We start from the raw sequence: 25,251 nt of genomic DNA on the forward strand, positions 1-25,251 counted from the left end.
TTACAGACTAAATAACAGGTCCTGTGTAACAACTGAAGTAAAAGGGCCAGATGCCATTGGGAGGGTACAAATTAAGACAAGGCCGTACTAAGGAGTGAATAACAAGCCTATTAACGAATCCGAAGGCAGCATTTACGAAAGACAATGACACAAGCCAATTAATAATATGGGAGGGGAGTGGGCGCAGCTTCTCTCCCATACTCCACTACAGCAGTCTCATATAGCGAGCAGTGTATGTGCGCTGCCGCTAGGCACAATCTATAAAAACAGATAGCGGTGTGACTGCATTATCCCAGCACAATCACTAGCTTTTCTCCAACATTGTGACAAGGCATGATGGAGGCAAATGATAGCACAGTCAGGAAACATGTCTGTTTCTTTTCAGCAAGTGAAGGAACCAGTGTGGCACAGTTCCCTTCGCTTGCTGAAGTCCAGAACGTCTCACAAAGAAATGCTTTTGCCTCCACAGGGGAAAAGGCAACCGTGAAAAAAAGAGCCAATGGCTGGTGTAACCATGACAGTGCACACACAGAGGGCCAAGAATGGAGCAGCTGCTTCCCCCATCCCTATTGCTCCTAGCTTTCACCTCCTAAGCAATAAGGTTCATAAAGAAGAAAGTAGAGACGAGACCATGGTACCAGCACCACAGAAGGAGATGGCTCCAAGAAACAGGAGCTCTGCCTCTCCATCACTAACCTCTCCCTAGTGGAGGAAAATAGGAGCTGCTGTATTAAAGGGTTTAACCATTCTGTGTCTACAGGGAATGCGTTGATACATAAGGGCCATAGAGAGGAAACCTGCATCCATTGCTGTCCTCTAAATTGTGAACTTGACTAAGAAGAAACTAAAAGATGTCAGTTGGTGATACAATAAATCTCACTGGTAGGAATATGTATGCTCTGAGAAGAGGTGACACTCGCTATCTTTGAACACACATAGGCACATTGCTAATATATAGCTATTAGTGATAACAAGGGGCAACTCTCAATCATAGGCATTTAAACACTTTGATGAGTAGTTGCCTTCACTCATGTAGCTGATTTCAGAGAACATTATGATTATTAACTGGATTTACAAATACTGACTACCCACCATTTAATACATATGTATACACATATATCCATTCTCCAAGGCAGGATCATGTGTGGGTTGAATGGGAGATAGAAAGGGAGGAAATACAACTATTTTGTGGTCACCGGTCACTGGGGGCTCGCTTTAGCTCGTGTAGAAATCATACATTTAATAGTGGCTAGATTGTGCCTGCTCTAATGTGAATAGGTGCAAACCACAGTTACCATAAGGATTCAATAGCAATTGAAGAAAGCTTAATATCATTCAATAGTAGATGGTGTGACTTACCAGTTACATCAGGACGTCGGCAATGCTAAGCCCCAGCATGCACCTGGAAAAAACCCGGGAAAGGAAGGACCAGCTCTGAAGACCAAGCCCGACCGCAACCACATGACTTTTGTGTGCGGAACGTCATAGGTAATGCAGAAAGTAAATTAATCTCAAAAATCACCTAAGAGGTAAGGATATTAAAGGATATGTGAAATCAAGGAAGATCAACTAAAACACTAAATGTGGCGGACGCCCTGCATGTGACAAACTGAGTAGGAGAAACAGTACAAAAATATGATTGTGTATCTGCTTATAGGGACCTGGAAACAACGTACCTGCTTCCCTGTTTCTGTTGTCCCTGAACCTGAAGGATGCCTTTGGAATTTTTAATATATGCTCCAGCTGCCAAGAGTGTCTATATTCTCTAACCTACTGTGGAAATATCAGTCCCTGTAGCTCTGCTGTAGCCTTCGGTACCCCCTTATCCTGTTCTCAGTCCCTCACAGTGAAATCCTAACATGCCATCATTCTAGGATTATATGGAGGGTGGGAGGACAGCGAACATTCCAGGGGGACGAAAGGGTAAAAGGGTATTCAAATGGCCTCATACCTGTGGGCATGCACAAGCAATTTGCAGACTGTTTCCCTTCCTACAAACTTACAGATATGCATGCCTGCAAAATGCTAGTATCAGTGACCATAAAGGTTGACATTGGAATACTACATCCATATTTCATAGGAGCATAAGAGAACAGAGGTGTGTAAAAGTTGTGCGAAAGTTGTGCAACTTGCCTTTGTGTAGTTACGCACAATTCAACAAAATGACAAGCAATGCAAATCAGTCATTTTGCATTAAATGTTATCATGAAATGCTCCCTCATGTCAAAAGACAGAGCAAAAAACAAGAGCACCGACAATAGCAACTGCTTGTGTTCTGATATCATCGTGCGCTTACAGTGTATGGCACATTTGCTTTAAATTTGTACCATAAATAGCACGTCATTACGCAAAGTAGCATAATGGCCTAATTTCTGGAATATTGTATACAAAGTGTAACTTGAAATTCCCGAAATGGAGTGTGATTTATTTTTCTCCCAGGTCTAAGAAGGAGGGGTTTCTCCATGGCACAACATATTATCCCCATGGCGAGAGAAAAAAGAACATAAAATTGTGCTTTTTCAAATTTCCCAGCGTTCCACTCCAGTGGATTGGTCTGCAGAGAGCAGGGGCAATCACCTGAAGTACGTGTGGTGTACAGGGTGTATACCTGGCCATTTGAGTATGTTTGCTCATTCACACTTGTTGCATTTTGTAAACATGCATTTACCTACACAAACTGTAGTCTGAAGGCTACAACCACTATTCGTACAGGCTTTATTGGTCTGGTCCTGATATTCAATCAGCTCGTGACACACTAATATTTTTCAGTAATTCCTCCTGTGACACATTGATGTTTTGCAACTTATCTTTGAATGGATTATCATTTCCTTAATATATCTCCACATGGGTAAAACAGACCTTTGAGGAAGCGGACAAGAACAGGGATGGCCTGCTGAATATTGAAGAGATATATCAACTGATGCATAAGTTGAATGTCAACCTACCACGTAGAAAGGTCCGACAGATGTTTCAGGTAAGTTTGTTCAAACCACCTCATTTTGTGTGTCTGCAGGGGTCAATGGTCACCTTGCAGAGGTGCAATATAATAAGGAATGTACAATTGTTTATATTCATTCTTTAAAGTAGGCAAAGGATACTAATTAACACAAAAGGATTTCCATAATGAGAACTTTAAGGTATCCTCTTTCTTTTTCTCCTATATTGGCAGAGCAATCAGAGTTTTGAGAAAATCTTTAAAAATGTAATTTTTTCACTTAGATATATTTAGAATGTACTTTGGAAAAGCCTCAACATTAGTCCTTATAGAATCTAATAAAATAATTGTAATGTAAATTGGGAACAATGTGCTGACAGTGCTTAATTTGAGCAGGTGGTTGCAGGTGGAAGGGGAACCTGCACTCTTTATTGGCAACCAGGACTTATTTTTCATTATCAGGCAGAAAGGAGAGAAAGAAGGTGGAAGGGGAAGATAGGAAAACAGTGACAAAGGGAGAAAGAAGGGCATGAAGGAACCTGCAATAGTTAGGTAAAGGACAGGAAGTGTGAGGTGATGGGAGAAAGTGGCATGTGGTGGTTATTACAAGTAAACAGCCTTGCCAATTGGCAACGTCTGCCTTCAGCTGCACTAGGGGTGGACTCCTAATTGAAGCTTTTGACGCCTAAACTTAGAAGTATATAAATCAAAATATAATTATTGTTAGGTCAGATTTTCCATGGGAAAGGTGTTTTCCTAATAACATTAGCGCCGCTTAATGAACCTGCACAAAACTTTCACCCAAAAAGTTCTACTCCTCAGGCTCCTTTATGGAAAGTTTAATGCTCATCCATTAAGTTGGTGCCCAAAAAACGGGGTAGGGGCCCACAAGTGTGATTTCACAGTGTGATTCTCATAGAAGAGTTTGCTTTCCCACACAGAAAAAAAGGGCTGAGTGGAATCACAACAAATTGGGTACAAACTTAGAACGTTTAGAACCAGTCATTGCAGGACTCAGGGATATGTTCCCTGCATCCTTAAAACTAATTAAAACAACAATTGGCATAGCCAATAGGTCTCGCCTTTGGGACCATAAAAGTGTTTAGACAGAGTTATTGGCTTTTCCAATGTCTTTAAGCTATGGTGTAGAGAAGCTGTTGAAAGGTTATAATAAAAAGTGTTGTAAGCATTTTGTTATGTTACATATAACCAAGTGTATATTATGTAGAACTGAACAACCCTAGTAAAAAAAGAATTAACATAAAAAAGGTCTTCTAGTTTTTTTTGTTGTTCTTGCAATGATGGCATTTGAGATAGTTTTTTTTTCTTATGAGGGGGACCATGAACAGTGCTGGTAGTGAAGAGGTTCGGCAGCGGTGCCGAGATGGTGTTGAGATGGTGCTGTGGTGGTGTCAGGTGGTTCTTAGGTGATGCAGTGGTGCTGCTGAGTGATGTAGAAGTAGGGCTAAGTGAAGCCGACTGGTGCTGCACTGATGCTGAGGTTGTGTTGCACTGATCGCAAGCACTGTAGGCTCGACCGAATGACTAATGCCTGCCGCCCAAGCCATTCTTTTAATTTGAGGGCCTGAAATAGTCGAAATTATCACACTTGTAAGTGTGATGGTTACTAGTTGTGCTGCTACTGTCATTGGCAGAAGCAATGGGCGATGCAAGGTGCAGTGGCCTCCTGGCAAGGGCCCATTCTAACAGTGGTGTCTGGTAACTAACCACAGCCCTCAGGGTCACTTCTGCAGAGGGGCACTACATACAGATAGACTTCAGTGCAACACCAGTGTAGTGTCACTACAAACAGAGCTCAGTGTAGCACCCATACAATGTCACTACAAGCAGGAGCTGAGTAACTGCAGCTTAGGGTTAAAATAAACACAACCTATTGTAACTAAGAGGCACAATCACTATAAACAGAGTTAAATATAACACCAGTGCACATTCACTGCAAACAAATTGCAGTGCAACATCGAAACATATTCACTATACAAATAGGCCACTACAATATCTGCACAGGGTCATTAAAATAGCTGAGCGTAACACCACAGCAGAGCCACTTTTCAAAAAGGGGTGAGAATGAACAGTGGTGCACTTTCAGTATTAAATGGAATGTTAGCACATGTTAACTGAAAATTAAGCACAGTGTGCATACTCTATGCAAAGAGCTCACTGCAACATCGCTGAAGAGCAAAATGCAACACTAGTGCAGAGGCACTACAAAAAGAGCGCAACATAACATTAGTGCAGCCCTACTCAAACAGAGACCAGTGTAACACCAGGGGAGGATAAACCACAAACTGAGCACAATGTAACAACAGTGGTCACCACAAACACAACACTCTGTGACCCCAGTGCAGGCTCTCTCCAAAATAAGAGTTGAGCATGGTTCCCGTTCAGGTAATTCCAAACTGAGTACACAACATCACACCCGTGTAAGGTCCCTACAAATAGTTAAAATTCTGTATTACTCTAGTGCAGAGCAAGTAGGGGCTAAGCTCGGCGTGACGTCAGTGCCAGGTGCCTTCAAGCACACAGTGCTCGAGTTCACTACAGCCACACACACATTGCGAATAAAGCCCCCTCTCTCTTTCCCCTGCTGACGTCGAGCACATGGCCATCACACAGAAAACAAACTTTCACTAAATACCTGCGCCTCCTTGACCCCACCATCTTGGCTGGCTGGGGTCTTCATGTCATGTGACAGACCAACAACATGCCTTTTGGTCAACAACCCTTTGCATGCCGTCATTTGTAGGTTTTACCTATTGTGGACATAAACTACAAGTCCAGGGTTTAACCAGTATTTACTGAAAAGCTGTGGATGGTTGTGGATTCAGGGTAGTGGGGTCGGAGAGGGGGGGGGGGTATCATGTGAGTCCAGGACAGAGCAATGCTCGAAGGAATAGGGCTGCTGTGTGAAAGTGCGGTATGGCGCATTGTTATAAAATAAAAAATGTATGTTTTATATAATAAGTGCGGTATGCCTGCTACAATAAAAGTGAAAGCGCGCGCGGCGCGCTGAATGTTGCAGATCCACATCTCATGCCTGCAGTACAAGAAATTCATTAAAGAAAATAGTGCTTACAGACTAAGATAAATGTACTGTGTAATGACCAAAGTGGCAGTTCTCATGGGAGGTTACTAATGAAGATAAGGCGATACTAAGGAGGGACTAACAAGCCTATTATCCAATCAGAAGGCAGCATTTATGAAGGACAATGACACAAGCCAATGAAAAATATGTGTGGAGAGTGGGTGGGGCTTCTCTTACATAAGCCACTATAACAAGTCTCGCTGAGCAGGGCATGCTCGCCGACTCTGGCTCGATCTAAAAAAGTGGACAGGCTTAGCACACCCTGACCAGTAGGGGGCAGATGGGGGGGACCAAAGGGATCACCCCTGATTGGCTGTTCACAACGTGGGCAATAAGTTATGGCAGCCATTACAGGACTCGTGAACATGGTCCTCATTGAAATTATTGTTGTGAATGCCACGTTTTGAGGGTCACAAAAAGGAGCACATATAAAGCAGGATAACTGCTTTTAGTGACAACATAAATAGTTTGTTTGTGTTGTTATAACTTTTTAGGTATTATAGTGTTTTCTCAGGTGAATTCACCCTGTGGGAAATGCTGACCTTCTGCAGGGATTTGATGAACCATGTTTGAGAGATTTTGTCATAGAGGTTATGGAATGTGCCAAAATGAGAGCAGATTTTCTGTAAGAGAATGCTAGCATACTCCATCAAGTGGGAAAAAGCCGGACATTTTGAGTTGAACATGTGCTTTAAACAGGAACCAGCCAGTTGATTTCTCAGAATTTGACTGTGCCTTTTCCACAATTTTCTAATGAAAAATATAACACTAACATTATGTATTAATAACAAAAGGGTAGCACGCTTGAATGCCAGCTTGATGGTATCAAAGCTGTAAAACCGGAAGAGATTTCTTACACAGGAGACCGTCAAAAGAGAACAAAACAAGGGGTACTTTTTGTTCTGCATCTTATGGGTAGTGATTTAGAAAGCTAAAACTAGGGCACAGTTTTGTGGAGTTCTCAAATATCATCCTCATCCATATCTAAAAAACAATCAGAAATGCAGAAAAAACATGCAATTCCTACACCAGCAGTAGATTGTCAGTTAACTCTTGTTAGAAATTGGGATGTTGGTTTCTGTGGTGGAAGTCCTGGCAAAGCTTCAACCACAGTCCTAGTCAGAGCAAGAGGCAAACCCTAAATTAACCTGTGCTCAACCTCTGGTAGCCTGGCACAGAGCAGTAAGGCTTAACTTATGGCCTGTGTATAAAGGAGTAACTCTTCAAACAGTAAAACTGCGAAAACACCACACACAAAAAATTCCACACCAAGTTAGAAAAATAGCTCTGATTTGAATAAATAAAACAATATCAAAATGAGAAAAATCCAATTAGTAGAACTGGAGAGATTGATTTTTAAACCGTATAGCTAAAAATAGCGCCAAGAAACAACAAGCATTTGCAATGCAATAGGTCTCGCATTTGCAAGAGTTTAAGCTATTAGCATTGTAAATGACTATGCTTTTTATTTATGTTTTAAAAACCAAAACATATAAAAAAGACATGGTCATTTACAATGCCAATAGCTCAAACTTGCATAAATGTGAGACCTATTGCATTACAAATGCTTTTTACAGTTGTGCATTCAAAAAGGCTAGGCAGATCCTCATACTTTGGCCCCATACGCATACATATTTATAGATGGTCGGAATTGCATCTAATGCTTTATTGTCATAGATATCGTACATTCTCTTTTTTGTAGTAATATTTATATTAAAATGTGAATGTTTTCTTCTCATTTCCCTCCAAGTGGTGGCTGGTGAAATGTAAAAGTGGTGAGGCGTAAGACAAAGCCATTACCCAGGTCAGCCCTGCCAAATTTCCCCGGTCTATATGAGGCTACTTGTTCCAAAACCCAGACTAGGTTTTTTTAATTTGCATTCTGGAACTTGGTGTTTTCTTAATCCCCATATATAAAACCAGGACTACGAGTCCCAAAATGAAAAGATTCTGGGGTGGGGAAGCTAATCACACAGAGTTGCAATATATGTAGCTTCACTGACTTTTGTTACAACTGCACAAAACACATGGGCGTAAGGTGTCAGCGAGTAGGGGATGCTGGACAAACAGAGACTGGGCAGGGAGGTCACGGTGCGACCAAGAGATGGGGGATGGAGCAGAGATAGTGGCAGGGAGTGGTGCGGGGTAGATAGAAGTAAAAGAGAATAGTGAGCTTGGCTCAGGAGTGGAGGCTGACCGTGAGACGACGGGACAGAAGCTAGGAAGAAAGCCTATCCCTGGACTCTCCATAACCCCGTCCAGTGTCCCTCCATGGCTGGTAAGGCAGGAACGGGCTCTGCGCCCACTCCCTTCACAGGCTCGTCTCTTCTGATCCCTACTCTTTCTTCACACACTGAACATTTTTTTTTAAGTTGTCAGATCTGTAATGTACCATAACGATGACGTCAGAATGATGCTAGAGTGCCTAGTTACCTTTGTAGGACATTCCGAAAGCCAGAGAGTGAAAAGCATCAGTGTTCAAGCGAGGGAAGATATTGAGTGAGTGGCGTCGCCAGCGTTACTGCTTGTGTTGCATTTCTAGCTGAGCGCGCTCCATTCAGAGCCAGGCGTTGCGAAAGTAATGCTGAGAGCGCTGTCAAGATGTGTTTAACTTGGCTCGTCACCGCTCCACGCTTTCCTGAGTGTCTGCGAGCCACATGGATGAATAAGTTGGCATTTGATGGGCAGTATTGGTCCCCGGGGTACTTAACTGCTTTTAATTTTCCGCTGTGTTTCAAGCGCTTACTGAAAGTCGGTGATTCTTTTCAAAACTAAGAAGCAGCGGTTTAATCTGGTCTGTTTGTGGAAATACAATGCAAAAAGGTGGTAGCGTGCGAAAGTGAAAGCGCGGTGGGAGCGCGCGAAAGTGAAAGCGTGCCATGAGCACACTGTGATGAAAAGAGACGCCCGCGGGACTGCAGAAAATACCGCGTGCAGGAGACAGGGAGGCAACAAAAGTGAAAGCGCGCCATGCGCGCACCTCTTACATGTGCACATCTCCTGTCCAAGCAGGCACGACGAGCAGGAGACAGGGAGGCAATAAAACATGCTTCCATTCCAATGAAAATCACACATTTTGGGCACGCACAATCAGAAGCATGGGTGGAGCTTTCACCCCGCTTCCGAAGCTACGACGAAGACAATAGATCTCGCAAGCGTGCAGCGCATGTGCTGCATCGCTAGGCGAGACCTAAAACGCACTATTGGGGATATCTGGTGGCCCTGGATCGGGACAAAACCACAAGTTCAGGCATACCACAATGGAGCACTGGCCAGCTACAGGAAAGCAGTTAGGCCCACTGAACAAAGAACCTTAAATCTGGGTTGCCGAGCATTGCATGGCTCTGCGTGGAAGATGCTTTGCACAGCAGAGGCAATGTGTTGGCTTGGAGATGTGATGAAGCTGTGGTGTGAGTTCCCGTGGCGTAGAGGATCGTGTTGACAGGGCTTGTGACATGAAGTCCGATGTCGAGGATGTGAGGCCCAGCATAGTCGATGTGTCGGTTCCTTTGAGTGGTGAAACTGCGTTGGGCAGTTCCTACGTCGAGGCTGGTGTTGACAAGGGATGTGAGGAGCTTACTCCAGGAAAAGCATTGCTCAGCAGGGGTTTTGAAAGCAATGTGTCACTCCCAAGATGCGGGAGGGGGCAATATGAGTCTTTTGCGTCAGGTCCAATACACGCAGCAGCTGCGATGCGTCGGTTCTGCTAGGAGATGCAGCACTCAGCGAAGGAAAAGATGCGTCTGTTCCCCTGGCAAGCCCTTAGGCCCACTTCTAAGGGTCCAGGACTGGTGTGGCACCACCAGTGTTATCCTATAGGAGATACAAGCCTTGCTGTAGTGAAAAACAAATGTAAGTGTTTTTCACTGCCAGGGCATGCAAAACGTAAAAGTACGTGTCCTGCCTTTTAACTACATTGCACCCTGTCCTTTGGGTCGTCCAGGGCCTACTAGGGGTGACTTATATGTATAAAAGGGAAGGTTTGGGCCTGGCAAAGGTTTTTTCTTTGATAGGTCAACATGGCAATGTAAACAGCACTCACAAGCTCCTCAGTGGCAGGCCTGAGACATGGCTAAAGGGATACATAAGTGGGTAGCACAATCAGTGCTGCAGGCCTACTAGTAGTGTTTAATTTACAGGCCCTGGGTACAGGGAGAACCACTTTAGTAGGGACTTGTAAGTAAATTAAATGTGCCAAAAGGGGATGAGACAATATTGCCATGTTTAGGAGAGAGAGCACAAGCACTTTAGCACTGGTTAGCAGGAGTAAAGTGTGCAGATTCCTAATAGCAGCAAAATAAAGGTCAGAAATGGTGGAGGAGGAAGGCAAAAAGTTGGGGGAAAGGACATCCTAAGGCTGTCGGGTTTAGCAACTCCCAAGTTATCAACTTCAGCTTCTACTGAACCATTAGTGCTAACCTTTTATTTACAAGACAAACATGAGGTGCTCCTTAATTGTTGGAATAGGAGCTGTTGAACGTAAAGCCTTTTTTAAGGAGCAGGCTGAAGTAAATTAAGAATTAAATGTTAATGCAGGTTGAAACCAGGGTATTAAAAATTTGAGGGTGTGTGATTTTTTTAATAAGTTGAGGCACACTATAATGTTGTTATAAAGGAGCTAACAATAGTTAGAACCATCTGCATAAGAGCAGCATTGCCTTTCCACATCTATATAGAGAGCTAACTCATTTTCTTAGTCACTTAATAGCGCCCTCATTGTAGAATAGTGATTACACTGGGTATTTATAGTTAGAATTGCATTACCATAGACAAAGCATTTTTTGTTTTGCTAATAACTTTGGCACTGTTTGAAGAATCTTCTCAAATCTTTATTAAATAAAGGCGAATTCACCTCTGCTCATGCATTTTTCATAGACTTTTGTCTGAAGTGTTTTCGCAACAACTGCAAATGAAATGACATCAAATTTGGCAGGAAGCTAGATCTCAGTCCACAGATAGTGCTTTTTGTGATGATGTGTAAATCCATTTGGTAGTTTTTGAAAAATTAAGGTGGGAAAATAATTGTATATCTGAACGGTTTTAAAAAATAGATCTTTCTGATTGGCCATTGGAGCTTTTTTCCCTTGGACCAGTTCGCTCCCACGGGAGTCCGACTTTGATTGGCTGTCATCAACCTGAGAAAAATGTCAGGATTCAAGGACTTTGCCCCCTATCCTCAAGTTTGAGAATGAAAATATATAAGGGGGCAGGGTAGGGATACCCTTTCTTCCTAGGCCCTCTGGGGGGGGACCCAGAGGGACCTCTCCTCCCCCGGGCCAAAATAATAACAAAGTTGTTGTTTTTTGTTGCGATCTCGCGGGGCTCCAACATTATTTAGAGGCCATCTTTCCAGAGCCAATTTTGAGACCCGGGAACCCCATTCCCCAGGGCCTGGTATGTATGTTAATTAAGGTGGTTTTGTGGGTCCCCCTCCCTGAGCTGATGGTGGCCCGGGGACCCGATTCCCCTGGGCCCAAAACTGTTAATATGGTGAGGGGGATGCGGAATCACCCTACCTGGGCCTTGTTAGACCCTGTGGACCCCATCCCCTAGGACCAAAATCATAAAAAGGGGAGTCTTAAAAGGCTTCCATACCTCTCATGCTATGCTCTTTTATAGAGTAATGTGTACAGTAGTAGCATGGATGATTTCATAAGTAATGCGATCAATTACGTAATTTTGAGATGTAATGTAATAAACGAGGTCATAGAACATGTCATGAGTAATGTAATATGTGAGGTCATAAGCAGTGCATGGCGAGCCCCAAGTTACAGTTAGCGCTGCTGACTGCAACTACTGGATATTTGTGATATTTTGAGTTTAAAACGTTATGGTGGCACTGAAATCTTCACCTTTGTATAACATCACTTTAGCTTTTGTTTTTTCCAGTGAATATACACACGCTCTCTCTCTCTCTATGTTAAATGACATCACCCATGTCATAGCCTTCGGCCAGACTCTGAATTCAATTCGCATTAGGACTTGGACACAGTGCCTAGGCACCAGCAACCCCCCACAACCATCAAACCTCCACTACAAGCAATTTTCAACTATAAATAGGGCAAGTTAGTCAAAAGGTTTTAGAACCAGGATTTGGACACACTCCTCCACAAGCGACCAACCTGTATTATGCACCGCATTAAGACATATGCAGTTGAAGTTGTCTGTGAAGTGTGCGTTGGCCCCCACCATGAAAACCCATTACTCTACTTCCTCAGTCTACGTCCCTTCACAATGAAAGTTATTGACCAAAGGGTCAATTGTTCAATGATGATTAGCTGCCAGTTCTTTGCAAATGACCCTCCCCTACTAAGCACATCTTTGGGTGAATACAAGTAAAAAGACACTTCTGAAATATCCAGTTTCTTTTGCAACTTTCTAAAGCTTATAAAGGTTCAGTTGGTGATTTAGATTATTGCAGTATTCTTAGTTCACAAAGCCTATAGCACATGTTAGAATCATTGGTTGATCTCATCAGTAACCTCAACATCCGTGATGTAATTTAACATATGATAAGTTATGTGATATCTGAGGTCCTCCGTTTTGCATGATGGGGGGTGTGAGTTATAGTTGGATATCCAACTATAAGTATAACTAGCTTATTTCAGTGGCTTTTGGATTTTTAACATTACCATATATCTCATTCCTAACCACCTCATCAGTTCAAACGTTGTTTTGTAGTGGATATCAATTGCATATCATTGGTTGGTGCTCTATAGTTACGGTTCAGATAGGATGGTGTTTCCATTGAGAACACATTTTTTTTATTTGCCTGTAGGTTTTGACCCTGTGTATGGATGTGCATCAAACTTAGCGTTCTATATGCTCAGCTTCGTTTTGCTACACCACGTTTCATAAGGATCCTCCACGGGGAAAAAAAATTAAGGGGGGATAGGGGCAGGCAAAAAAAAAAATGTGATTTTCAATAGCATATTTTGCCAAAATCTACAGGCTGAACAGCAGAACAGATTTACACCAAACCTAGCATAAAAGTAGAACTTTACCCAGAAAGTGTTTTTTTTTTGGGTGTGGTGTAAACTGTTCAGTAGTTTTTGAGACATAAGCATTTTAAAAAGTTTCTGAGCAGTCATGAAATGTTTATAACTTTTGTGTACCTCAGCCATTTGGGATTAGCGAATAATTGGCAAATGATGGGATTTGATGACGCGGTGCAAGTTATGGCATATATAGTTTATAAAGTAAGCACTGATATGCAGCTCTTAAGAGCAGGCGTCGCTTTACCAAATACACACCTTGGCAATTGCATCACTTAAACGGGGCATCCACTGAATCATGTCGCAAAGGATCTCTAAAGCCCAGCTGACATCATCCAACAAAACAACATCTAGAGAGCATATTGTTGGTGAGTGTTAGTGATGCAGGTCTGAGCAAAAAGAACTGTCTTATCATGGACTCTTTAATTTTCAATGCTGCTCTCCTCTCCTGAGAACAGTGTCCACTACCATAATCCTACTGATTTCGTTATTTACATCTGCTACTCTGTTGATGCACTTTTGAAGTGTATTAATGTAGTATGATTTTATATTTAGTTCACTGTTTTATTTAACTGAAATACTAGTGCTTTTAAGTTGGCGGTTCCTGGTGTGTGCTATTTCATCAACTTTGCCCTTGCTATTAAACCCAGCCACTGCATAGCAGACCTCAGAACTAGTTGTGTGAAAGCCTATTTAGAGCACTAATTGGTTGACATCAAGTTTGTTGTGTTGTTAAGGAACTGAAGATTTTGTATTAAGTCTATGCAAAAACGTGAACATTTATTTCACCAAATTTGCGAAAAATTACGTGAGATTTTTTTTAAATGTCACCTAAAAATTGAAACAAGGGCATGCCCCTAATTGCAAAATCACACACGATATTGGAAAGGGGAATGGTAAGAGTAAATTTGTAGAATTTCACACATTTCATTTACTGTTACACTTTACAATTTTCGGGGGTCTAATAAATACTTTGCACCAGCCTAGGTATGGTCAGCACAAACTGCTGTCTTACTTTCACAGAGCACATCGTTTACTAAATTTACTGAGGCACATCTTCGATCATCTTACTCTTTATTAAAAAAAGTTCTGTCACTCAGGGCAGTGGTGATGCTGATCACTAATTATACCCCTATCCTCTGTTTTAGATTACCACAATACTTTGTTCAACTGCATTTATTTAAAAAAACACGGTATTCTGGCTGATCCTAAAGGTATAATATAAATGGGCGCACATTTGCCTTTCTTTTCCCTGCCTACTGTTTAACAGTTAATACTTTGAAAAGAAACAGATGTGAGGTAAAGAATTCTCTGTTGTGGCAATCTTTCTCTCTAATGGCATCCCTTTCTCGACCTGGCTTTACGAGCAGTAACGGACCCCTCCCCTCCCAGCGCCTTGAGACCCTAGCGGGTGAGTAGCGCGCTTTATGATTGATTGATTGATTGAGTGATTCCTGTTTGTGCCCATGTGGGCCACTTCAGTACCCTGCAGATTTCTAAAAACCTTACATTTCCCGCTGTAAAGTCGGCATACTATGTTTTCATATGTCTCCCTTGCATCAGTAGACCTCACAACCATGTACTGTACAACACAGGATACAACCAACATTACTGTAGTGTTGCTGGCAGTGGGGTGTACCACTGCAGCACACGCCCCCCCCATTCCTGTGAGCAGTTGTCCCCTCCAGCGTAGGAGGGTCTTGGTTCAGCCCAGCGTGAGAGCTGGAGACGTGGTAAGCGTTAATAAAAAGCCCTGGACACGGGGCGTGGTTTAGTTACGTGCTAGCCACCATCAGTACATGTGTGTGGTCGAGCCTGCTCTATTATCGGCCCAAGCCAGGACATTACACTGGCGACGAGGTGGTCAAGTGTTCACCCCACCGCGTGCCCTGTCGCACAGACACGGCCCGTGTGCATCCCTGCTGCCCGGTGCCCGACGCCATGCAAGCCTGCACGTGGTGCACTGCCCGGCCCCCCTGAACCGCCTGCGACCCGCTGTGGCCCGCCTCGCCGGAACCGAAGGCCTGCCTGCCCGCCTGCTGCGGCCCGCGCCGCTCACCGGTGCTCCTGCGAGCCTTCCGTCTGCCTCCCAGGCCGTCCGACGACCTCCTCGGCAGTGTGGACTGGAGCGCAGCCCACAGGTACCCCAGCGAGTCCTCCTGCTGTCCCCCGCTGCCTCCGGCCCCGGGCTGAGTCTCTCTCCCCGGTCCCGTGCGGCTCCGCGGCTGTCCCGCGCATGCGCTGTGAGCGCCCAGCACCACGCTTCTGGCGTGCAACGCGTCCTCTCCGCCTTTCCTCACGCATCCCGCGTGTCAACGGACCCTGCCAAACCTCACGCTTCTCGCGGAGCGGGGCCTACGAGTCCCCCACAGTGCCTGATTCCGCCTCGAGTGCCTGCAGGAGCCTACGCTACCATCTAGAGCCCCACCTGTCATCCCCTCTGTCACGCTTCAGCCGTAATGGCCAACGTACCACCGCTGGAACCCTTCTCTGTCACTGGGACACCCCCATCACAGGCTGCCCGGTGGAGGAAGTGGGTGGAGCGTCTTGAAACCTACTTTATAGCGGCGGACATTGCAATTGGGCGACGTCGCGCAATGCTTTTGCACCTGGGGGGGGAAGCAATCCACGACATCTCCAAGGACGTCACGGAGGGAGACCCGCCCCACACGTACAACACTCTACGTGACGCCATCACGAGGTATTTCGAACCATTCGCCAGTGCGGACTACGAACGTTTTCTACTCCGCCAAGCCCGCCAACTCCCAGAGGAGTCCGTAGATGTATTCTACGCTCGGCTCAAGAAGTTAGCCAGCACGTGCACCCTCCCGGATGCGGAAGACGAAATCCGCGCCCAGTTCATACAGGGGTGCGCCTCCTTGAAGTTGCGAGAGAGGGTGCTAGAGACGGACGCCATGTCTATGCGCGACATCCTAGCCCTGGGGCGGTCCAAAGAACTTTCCAAAGCCCGCGCTGCCCACATGGAGCCGAAACCAGCTGTCGCGGTCAAAACGGAACCCGTGTGCGCCATCAAGTCGCATGCTCCAGACGACCGGACAAAGCCACCCCGCAAAGGACGGCCGAAGCCGGCCCAAACTGCCCACGACCAAGCATGCATGTGGTGTGGAGGCGCCACTCCCCACAAAGGTGCTTGCCCCGCCCAAGGCAAGATCTGCAGCGCTTGCGGCAAAGCCAATCACTTCGCGAGCGTTTGCCTGTCGTCGCAAAGGAAGAGACAGGGTGGCCCACCCAGGAGAGTGCGACAGATGGCACCGCTGCCGAACACATCCAACAGCAGCGACATGGATGACGATGAGGACGCCGCCGCATCCGTCCACGTGGTGCGCATGCTCAACACCTTGGCAGCCGCGTCATCTACTGAACCAATGTGCACCATCCAAGTACACAGCCAAACAGTCACAGCCCTCATCGACACAGGCGCAACAATCAACCTCATGGCCGCCAGCGCATATCAGAATCTAGAGAATGCTCCTACACTGCTCCCCACCAGAGTGCAAGTTTTCGCTTATGGGACCCGTCGCCCGCTGCGCCTGTGCCGCGTATTCCGATCTACTGTGTCCCACGACTCGACGCAGCTGCAAACGAAAATCTACGTATCCCAGGAGGGGTCAGGATTCCTTCTTGGTTGCAAAACAGCGCGGGAACTCGGGCTGATACACTTTGCCCCAACAGTACAAGCCCACGGTTTGGATCACCTGGTATCGGAACACTCCTCGCTGTTCGAGGGCATCGGATGTTTGAGAGGGCCCCCCGTCCGACTTCACATCGACCAGTCAGTGGCCCCAGTAGCCCTCCGGCACAGACGTATTGCTTTTCACCTCCGACCGAAGGTCGAAGCCGAGCTGCGAATGCTCGAACAGGCTGGCATCATTGAACGAGTGACCGGGCCCACCCCATGGGTGTCCCCCATTGTGGTCGCCAAGAAGCCAAAGCAACCTGAGGCAGTAAGAATCTGTGAAGACATGCGCCTCCCCAACCTAGCAATCAAAAGAGAACGTCACCTGACGCCGACCATCGACGACATCATCGGGGAACTCTCAGGATCCAAGTGGTTCTCCAAGATGGACCTAAGGTCAGGATACCATCAAATCCTTCTTCACCCAGACTCACGCCCAATCACGACCTTCTCCACCCACGCTGGCCTCTGGAGATACACCAGGCTCAACTTCGGCATATCAAGCGCAGCTGAAGTCTTTAAAAACATCATTCAAAATGTCCTGCAAGGCCTCGATAGTGTGCTCAACGTGGGCGATGATATCTTGGTCCACGCCCCGACCTTAGATGAACACATCCGACGCCTCCAAGCGGTGTTCACTCGGCTGCAAGAGAGAGGACTGACCCTCCACAAGGACAAATGCGAATTCCTACGCAAAGATATCAGTTTTTTTGGGTACAAGTTCTCCGATCAAGGAGTAGGGCCGGACCCGGAGAAGGTCAAAGACATCCACAACGCGCCAGCCCCCACGTCTGTGACAGCCGTCCGCAGCTTCCTGGGCATGGTGACATACTGCGGGAGTTTCATCAAAGACCTGTCGGACTTGACAGGCCCCCTTCGTGACCTCACGAAATCAACAACTGCCTGGACATGGGGCCCGGAACAGCAGGAGTCATTTGTAAAGACCAAAGCGGCTCTGTCAGCGGACACAACCCTGGCCTATTTCAACCCGCGACATGAATCACAACTGGTGGTTGATGCCAGCCCGACAGGCCTCGGGGCTGTCCTGTCTCAACAGCAAGCGTGTGGAGAATGGGCCCCAGTTGCATACGCCAGCCGCACCCTGACACCTACCGAACAATGGTATTCGCAGATTGAACGAGAAGCCATCGCCATTTTATGGGGATGCCGCCATTTCCACATCTACCTCTATGGACATCCTTTTTCAGTAATCACCGATCAGAAACCCGTCATTCCACTCTTCCAAGGCTCGTCATCTCGCCCACCCCCGAGAATCGAAAAGTGGGTGCTGCAGTTACAGGAGTTCCAATTTACGGTGGAATATCGACCAGGCACCCGGAATCCTGCAGACTACTTATCGAGGCACGCCCGCCCAGTCACCGACGCAGAAGCAGCAGAGGCAGCAGCCACGGAAGAGTACGTCCGGCTAATCGTTGAACGGTCAAGACCACGGCCGATGTCCCTGGAGGAAGTGACGAGGGCCACCAAGGACGACGACTGCCTCCAGATTGCAATCCGAGCCGTAGAATCCGGTGACTGGAAGGCGCTCCAAAGCCCAGCGCCATTTCGCACCCCGGAAGCCCAGGCTATTCTAAGGGCTCTACACCAAGTCAGACACGAGCTGTCCATTTCAGCTGAGGGGTGCCTCCTGAGGGGTCCTCGCCTCGTATTGCCCAACAGCCTTGCCCAGCAGGCTGCTTTGTTGGCGCACGGATCACACCAAGGGATCGTGAAATCCAAGAACAGGCTCCGAAGCAAGCTGTGGTTCCCGGGGCTCGATAAGGCTGTCGAAGAGGTAGTCCAGAGATGCCCAGTGTGCCTAGCGACAAGCCTACCCAACCCCTCAGCACCCGTACTCACCGAAGAAGGGCCAACCTCCCCGTGGGTGCGAGCCAGCGCGGATTTCGGCAGCCTCCCCGGCGGCAAATACATGCTCGTTGTGGTTGATGATTTCTCTCGCTATCCTGAGGTGGAGATAGTAGCGTCCACGGCGGCGTCCGAAGTGATTCCAAAGTTCGAAAAAATCATTGTCACCCATGGACTCATGGAAGAAGTCCGCACGGATAATGGGCCTCCGTTTAACGGCTGTGAGTTCACCGAATACCTGCAGAACCATGGCATCAAGCACAAGCGAATAACACCAAGGTGGCCCCAAGCCAACGGGGAAGTCGAGAGACTGATGAGGACTCTAAACAAAACAATCCAAATCGCTATGGCTGATGGCCACAATCTAGAACTGGCCCTGTATCAGTTTTTCCGTGAATATCGTCTGACTCCACATTGCACCACCGGGGTCTCTCCAAGCCGACTCTCTTTCAACCGAGCCATCACAGACACCATCCCACACCATCCCACGTGGGAGCTGTCCCCAGCTCCTCGGATCCGGTCCATGGAACAGCGCGCCAAGAACAACCAAGAGGCGTCCCAGAGACGGAGAGCAGCGGACAGCCCCATTCAAGTTGGAGACAGAGTCCTCGTCAAGGACCGTCACCCCGGAGGAAAATTCCGTCTACCATTTGAACTTGACCCCTGGAGAGTGACTGAGGTAAAAGGGACAATGGTCACTGCCATCAGGAATGGCGAAGTGGTAACAAGAAATGTATCCTTCTTTAAGAAAGTACCCGAAGGACGTGATGATACTGAACTAGACGACTGGCGTCCGACCCCCCTGCACAGACCGTCAGAACCAACTGGAGCAGAAGCCCTGGCAAGCCAGTCAGACACCGCCACCGCGAGTGACCGTGAGCCCGAAGGACCAGCAGAGAGCCCCAGCGTCAGCGACACCAGAGACTCCGGAGAGCCATCCCAGACCTCCGTGGAGGGGCGAAGCCAAGGAAGGTACAGTCTACGTCCGTGTCCTAAACCATCCCAGAGATACCGGGACTTTGTGGCGCAGTGCTGGCGCTGAGCGGACCGGAGGGTGACCCCGCCGAGAAGAAAGTAAGACTGTTCTGTTTGTGTATTTTGTACGTTTTCAGTCACACTGTGGTTCCAGAGACTCTACCAGCGAGATGTTTAACTGAGACTATCAGAGACATGTTTTGTGTTGTGATCATCACAACCAGAGACTATGCAAGCGAAATGTGTGCTATTTTGTTCCAGGTTTTTCTTTTGTTCTATTCCCAGGTAAAGGAGGAATGTAGTGTTGCTGGCAGTGGGGTGTACCACTGCAGCACACGCCCCCTCCCATTCCTGTGAGCAGTTGTCCCCTCCAGCGTAGGAGGGTCTTGGTTCAGCCCAGCGTGAGCGCTGGAGACGTGGTAAGCGTTAATAAAAAGCCCTGGACACGGGGCGTGGTTTAGTTACGTGCTAGCCACCATCAGTACATGTGTGTGGTCGAGCCTGCTCTATTATAGGCCCAAGCCAGGACATTACAATTACCATAATAGTAACAATCAGGGCTGGCTTTCGCGCTGGAGGCGCCTGATGAGACAATTTTTGGCGCACCCACCCCCATGACCTCCTTCTCGGACACTCTCACTACCACCCAGCAAAAGTGCCCCTTATCTCTCCATAGCCCCTCTCTCGAAAACATTTCATTTGTTTTAAATCACTGGTGAAGTCTGACTGTAATAATAAGAATGTATATAGACCTAAACTAACTCTTTTTTAGCAACACTAGGAATGGATAATGAAAGACTGAGAAAAAACCCATAACGTCTTAACTAATTATGCAGTTTGCATGCTGCTCCTTGGTGACAGCTCGTTACAGTCACTGTTCTATATTAGGGATGTATCTTATGCACTGCAGTAACAAAATAATTTCTGTGACAAAAGCAGTAATCCACTCAGTTAACCATACAAAATACATATCTGTGATCTGCATGGTACGTGCTCTTTGCACCAGGCATATTAACCCTCTGCGCTACTTTATGCCACTAGATGGAACGCCAATCTCTTTCTTTACCAGGAACATTAATCACAAGAGTTATCTTGACATTTGTATTGCTGCTTGAAAGCTGGAGGCACAAGGAACTCTGCAGAAGGTGTTTTTAAATCCTAAGTTGTTGCTACGCACAGCGTGGCCCCCTGAGATCAACACCCCTTCCCCAGGTTAGCGCCCAGTGCGGCTGCACCAGTTGCAATGACCTAAGGCCAGCCCTCGTAACAATTCTTGCTTTCTCACAGCATGCTTGTATAAACTCTATCATGTGTTCACCATTTGGATCTGTTTCTCCAGGGGATTGAGTTGTATCATAAGCTGCAGGCGTTGATGCCATCTCTAAACAGCAGATAACATTTATTATGTGAATCTATTTTCAAGCTCTAGCTATATTTTAATTCTCTGCTGGGGTCTATGATATTAACAGGGTCACTTGTTGACTATATAGTTCTTGGCATTACAGTATTGAAGTTTAGTTTTGTTAGACTTCTACTGTGTCTAAATTCTAACTCAACAATGCTTGTCAAGTGTCAAGGATGTGCTGTTGTGTTTTCTGGGCCAACAACAATTGGTCCTCTGATGGATCTTGCTTTGTACTGAAAGGGGCTGGACATTCAGGGAATGAACAGTTACCCAGTGAGGAACAGGAATAGGATAACTGTCTCTACAATCTCAAAGTCATACTTGTGTGGAATTTCGTTATAGCCATGTTAGTCACAGGGTAACCCAGAAATAATGCTCACTCACAAGTAATGACGAGTCAGAACAGAAGAGTCAGATCAAGTAGTTAATTTGATTTGTCAGATTACATGGAAACTCTATCAGTAAAGAAAATTAGCATTCAAATTATAATTCAAATAAGAATAGATTTAATAAAATATACCAAAACTTGGAGTACAAGGGAAGTAAAGTGAGTATGAGGGCCAGTCTCCCTTACGCGAGGTAGACCCACAAGCACTTACAGCGTCTGCATCGGTATAGATAGGTACCAGGTGAGTCTTCCATAAAGTCTCTTCGGAGAGTTCAGCAAGTTCCAAGTAGCCTGTCCAGTCAGTCTAGACAGTAATCTGTCTATGTCTGCAGCCGTAACAGCAGGAGTCACAGTAGCAAGACAGGGACCCTTCATTCAGCAGATGTCGATCTGCTCCAGGACTAAGGAACAATGGGCAAAGGCAGGACAGACCGGCAGACAGGGCATCCAATATCTCTTAAGATAGGCAATTATACTCTGCCAGTTTCCAGGGTGATACTTCCTGGCATCACTTTAATTTGTCTGACCACTCAGTCCATTGTTCAGTTTGTATAGGGTGAGTGTGATGTGGTAGTAATACACAATTCCTTAAGTTATATGATTATGTGACACATTGAACAATAGCAAAATGAGAGAAAAGCATAGCAGTTCAAATGGGCACATTCCCAGACTGCTTTTCTAGAGTGTAGCAAAAGTAGTAGCAAGTACACTGCTCAGTACAGGAGATGACAAAGAAAACTATTATTTCAATACTACTGGAAAGAAAAGGCCTACAAGAATTTAAGCTCCTATACGACGAGATCATGTTAGTTATGAAATAACATTAAAAGGGAGCTTAAGCATGCAAGTTTAAATATATAATGAATGCATTAGTTATCATTTCTATATGGTTGAAATTAATACATGTAAGTATAGCGTGCTCATAACATTTCTAAGTAGCAATGTATACAACTAATAATTTGTCCTAATAATTTCGTTTATGGGTTAAACCACTAATACATATGTAAAATACATGTTAGAGAAGTTTCACAAAGGTTAATCATGATTGTGTAACACCTACTTTTCTTTTTTTATTTTCGGTGTACACATTATAACAGGAAAATGCATTTTCATAAATTTTCACATGAAAACCAAGTTAATTCACATTGTTTCGAATTTTAGTCTTCTTAATTGTTCACACTTGTATATGAATATCAAGTTGATTAATAAGAACTACTTAACATGAGAATTTTCCATCCCACATATTTCTAACACGTTAATAAATAGGATTAATTTTATTAGTAAAAAATCACATCTATATTACTTGAACAAATAACATGTCTTCAAATCTATCTTTCTTCTGCATGCTTTTAGGATGCAGTAACTATATTTTGTATATTTGTGTCACTTTTCATAATGTGTAACCTGTACATGTTTACTGTTTTTCTCACAAAGTTGCTATAAATCATTTCTTTTGTCATAAGATTCTTTTGGTGAAATTTCGGCTCTATCATATGTAACTAGGGCTCCTGGTTTAATGGTATTTATTTATTTAATATTTCCATCTGTATTTATCCACATGTATTTCTTGGCCATCTTATTGGTATTTAGCCATATTTATTTTGTGTTTTGTGAATAGATGGAGTCGTAAAATGGTATATTTCCACATTTATTTAACTGTTAAACGTGCATGGATGCTTGTTGCGTTTTAGCAAATTAAGCAGCCATATATAACAAAACACTACACTCACAGGTGCATATTAGTGTTCTACTACAAATATATGTTAAGAAATGCCTGTATTTAAGGAAATCTGATCCTGTTTTGTAACTCCCCATTTTGTCTATCTGCTCAGCTTTTGCCTGGAGTTAATGAAAGACAGAGTGTAGAGTCTTTCACAAAATGCACAATTTTCAGTATTTTTATGTTAAAAAAATAAATACAGTCCGGAAACACATTGTTTTATGTATGTATTTATCTGTACAAATCAGTAAAAATGGAAAACTGGGAGCCTTAGATGTAACTAATCTCTAACCCAGCACGATTTAAACCGGAGACTTCGAAGGAAAAGTAACTTTGTTTAATAGTTAGAATACAACCCTGACAAGTGCAGGATGCTCACAGATCTCTGAGCACATTGCTGTAAAACACTATGGGAAATGCACTTGTGGATATTTTACTCTGGGTTGATAACCTCTCAGTTTTTGGAGATTTTTGTAAACAGAACTTTTGGAGAGATGATACTGCTGTTCACAAATGACCTGGAAATACGCCACTTTGGCACTTCTGATCAAGAAGAAACATTTGTATCTTTAAAAAGAGCATCTTGACATTACTACCCTGTAAAATTCAGAAGAAGAAAAAGGTTTACCACCTGGATATATAGGGCATGTCATTGGAGAGGTGTTAGATTGGTTTGTTATATGCATTGCTGTCAAAATCTCCTCCTTTTATGATTGATGCATGAAAGTAAAGTTTTTAAGGACTATTGAATGACCTCTTTGGTATGTGCATGGAATTGTCAGTACGTGGTGTATGATCAGCAGTTAAACAAATAATAAAATGTAGGCTTAATTTGAAAAGAATATGTGCCGGGACATAAAGTTTTGCTCTGCAGCCCGCTGCCAGGGGTGCCGAATACCTGGGCTGCATAGTCTTAATTCCACCTCATGCCTCTTTCATTCACCACAAGTCACTCCCTCTTCCTGTTCTCACTCTTTCAGGGTCTTTTTCATCCTAGCTTTGACCCTTTGTCACTATTTTTCTATCTTAAACACTGTTTCTTTCTTCTCCCCTTTTATGTTCTTCTCTGTTACTCTGAGTGAAAATGTGATGAGGTAAAATATGACCCTTGCCCCCAAAAATGAGTGCCATGGGGCCCACCTGCAGCTTCCAGCTTACATTAAGTACTGGTACAATGTAACAAGCATTGGCAAAGCCAATAGGTCTTGCCTGTGCAAGAGCTATTGGCTTTCCCAATATGTTTATGCCATGTTGTACAACACCTTGGCAGCTGTTCAGCATGGCTAAAGGAGAGTGGTGTGGAGTAGACTGGGGTGTTGTAGAGTAAGGTAAAGTTGTGGAGTGTCATGGAGTCGTGTGGAATGGAGTGGCATAGTGTTGTGCAGAGAGCGAAGGATGTAGAGTGGTGTAGAGTGTCGTAGAGTGGTGTGGCCAAGAGTGAAGTAGTGGAGTAGAATGGCATAGAGTGGAGTGGTGTAGAGTAGAGCACTGAAGTGACGTGGACTGGATTAGTGAAATGGATTGGAGTGGAGGAGTGTGTTGTAGAATAGAGTGGAATAAAGTGGTATGGAGTGGTGTAGATGAAGTTGCCTAGAGTGTCATGTAGTGGAGTAGATTCATAGTGGCAGTAGAGGGTCATAGAGTGGAATGTTGTAGAGTGACCCAGAGTGAAGTGGAGTATAGTACAGTGGAGCAGACTAGATTGGCATAGAGTGCAGTGCCTTAGATTGCATTGAGTTTAGTGGCGGAGAGTGCAGTCTTAGAGTAGAATGCAGTGGCGTAGAGTATTGCAGAGAAGAGGGCTGTAGAGAGCAGTGGCACACAATCCAGTAGTGCAGATTAGAGTAGAGTGGTGTAGCGTGCAGTGGCGTGGAGTTCAGTGGTGAAGAGTGCAGTTTTGCAGAGGAGAGTGTGTAAGAGTGCAGTGGTGTAGAGTATATTGGCTTAGAGTGCAATGGCATATGCTGCAGTAGCATAGAGCGTTACAGGCTAGAGTGCTGTAGGGAGCAGTGGCATACAGTACAGTGTTGCAAAGTAAAATAGAGTGCAGAGATGTAGAGTGCAATCAATCAATCAATCAATCAAGGACATTTATAGAGCGCACTACTTACCCGGAGGGTCTCAAGGCACTTGGGGGGGGGGGGGGTGCTGCTACTGCTCGAACAGC

General features: G+C 45.2%; 1 protein-coding gene across 6 annotated transcripts in view; it reads left to right on the top strand.

Annotated features, from left to right (window-relative positions):
• PLCH1 (phospholipase C eta 1) overlaps nucleotides 1-25,251 on the top strand; it is a 942,696-nt gene that overhangs the window by 462,325 nt on the left and 455,120 nt on the right. For all 6 annotated transcript variants that reach the window (XM_078667769.1, XM_078667764.1, XM_078667766.1 and 3 more), the window contains exon 5: nucleotides 2,845-2,974. In XM_078667769.1, coding sequence (XP_078523895.1) covers nucleotides 2,845-2,974 — 130 coding nt within the window. The remainder of the gene's footprint in view (nucleotides 1-2,844; nucleotides 2,975-25,251) is intronic.

This window comes from Lissotriton helveticus, chromosome 11, assembly GCF_964261635.1.
Source record: "Lissotriton helveticus chromosome 11, aLisHel1.1, whole genome shotgun sequence".
Lineage (NCBI taxonomy): Eukaryota > Metazoa > Chordata > Amphibia > Caudata > Salamandridae > Lissotriton > Lissotriton helveticus.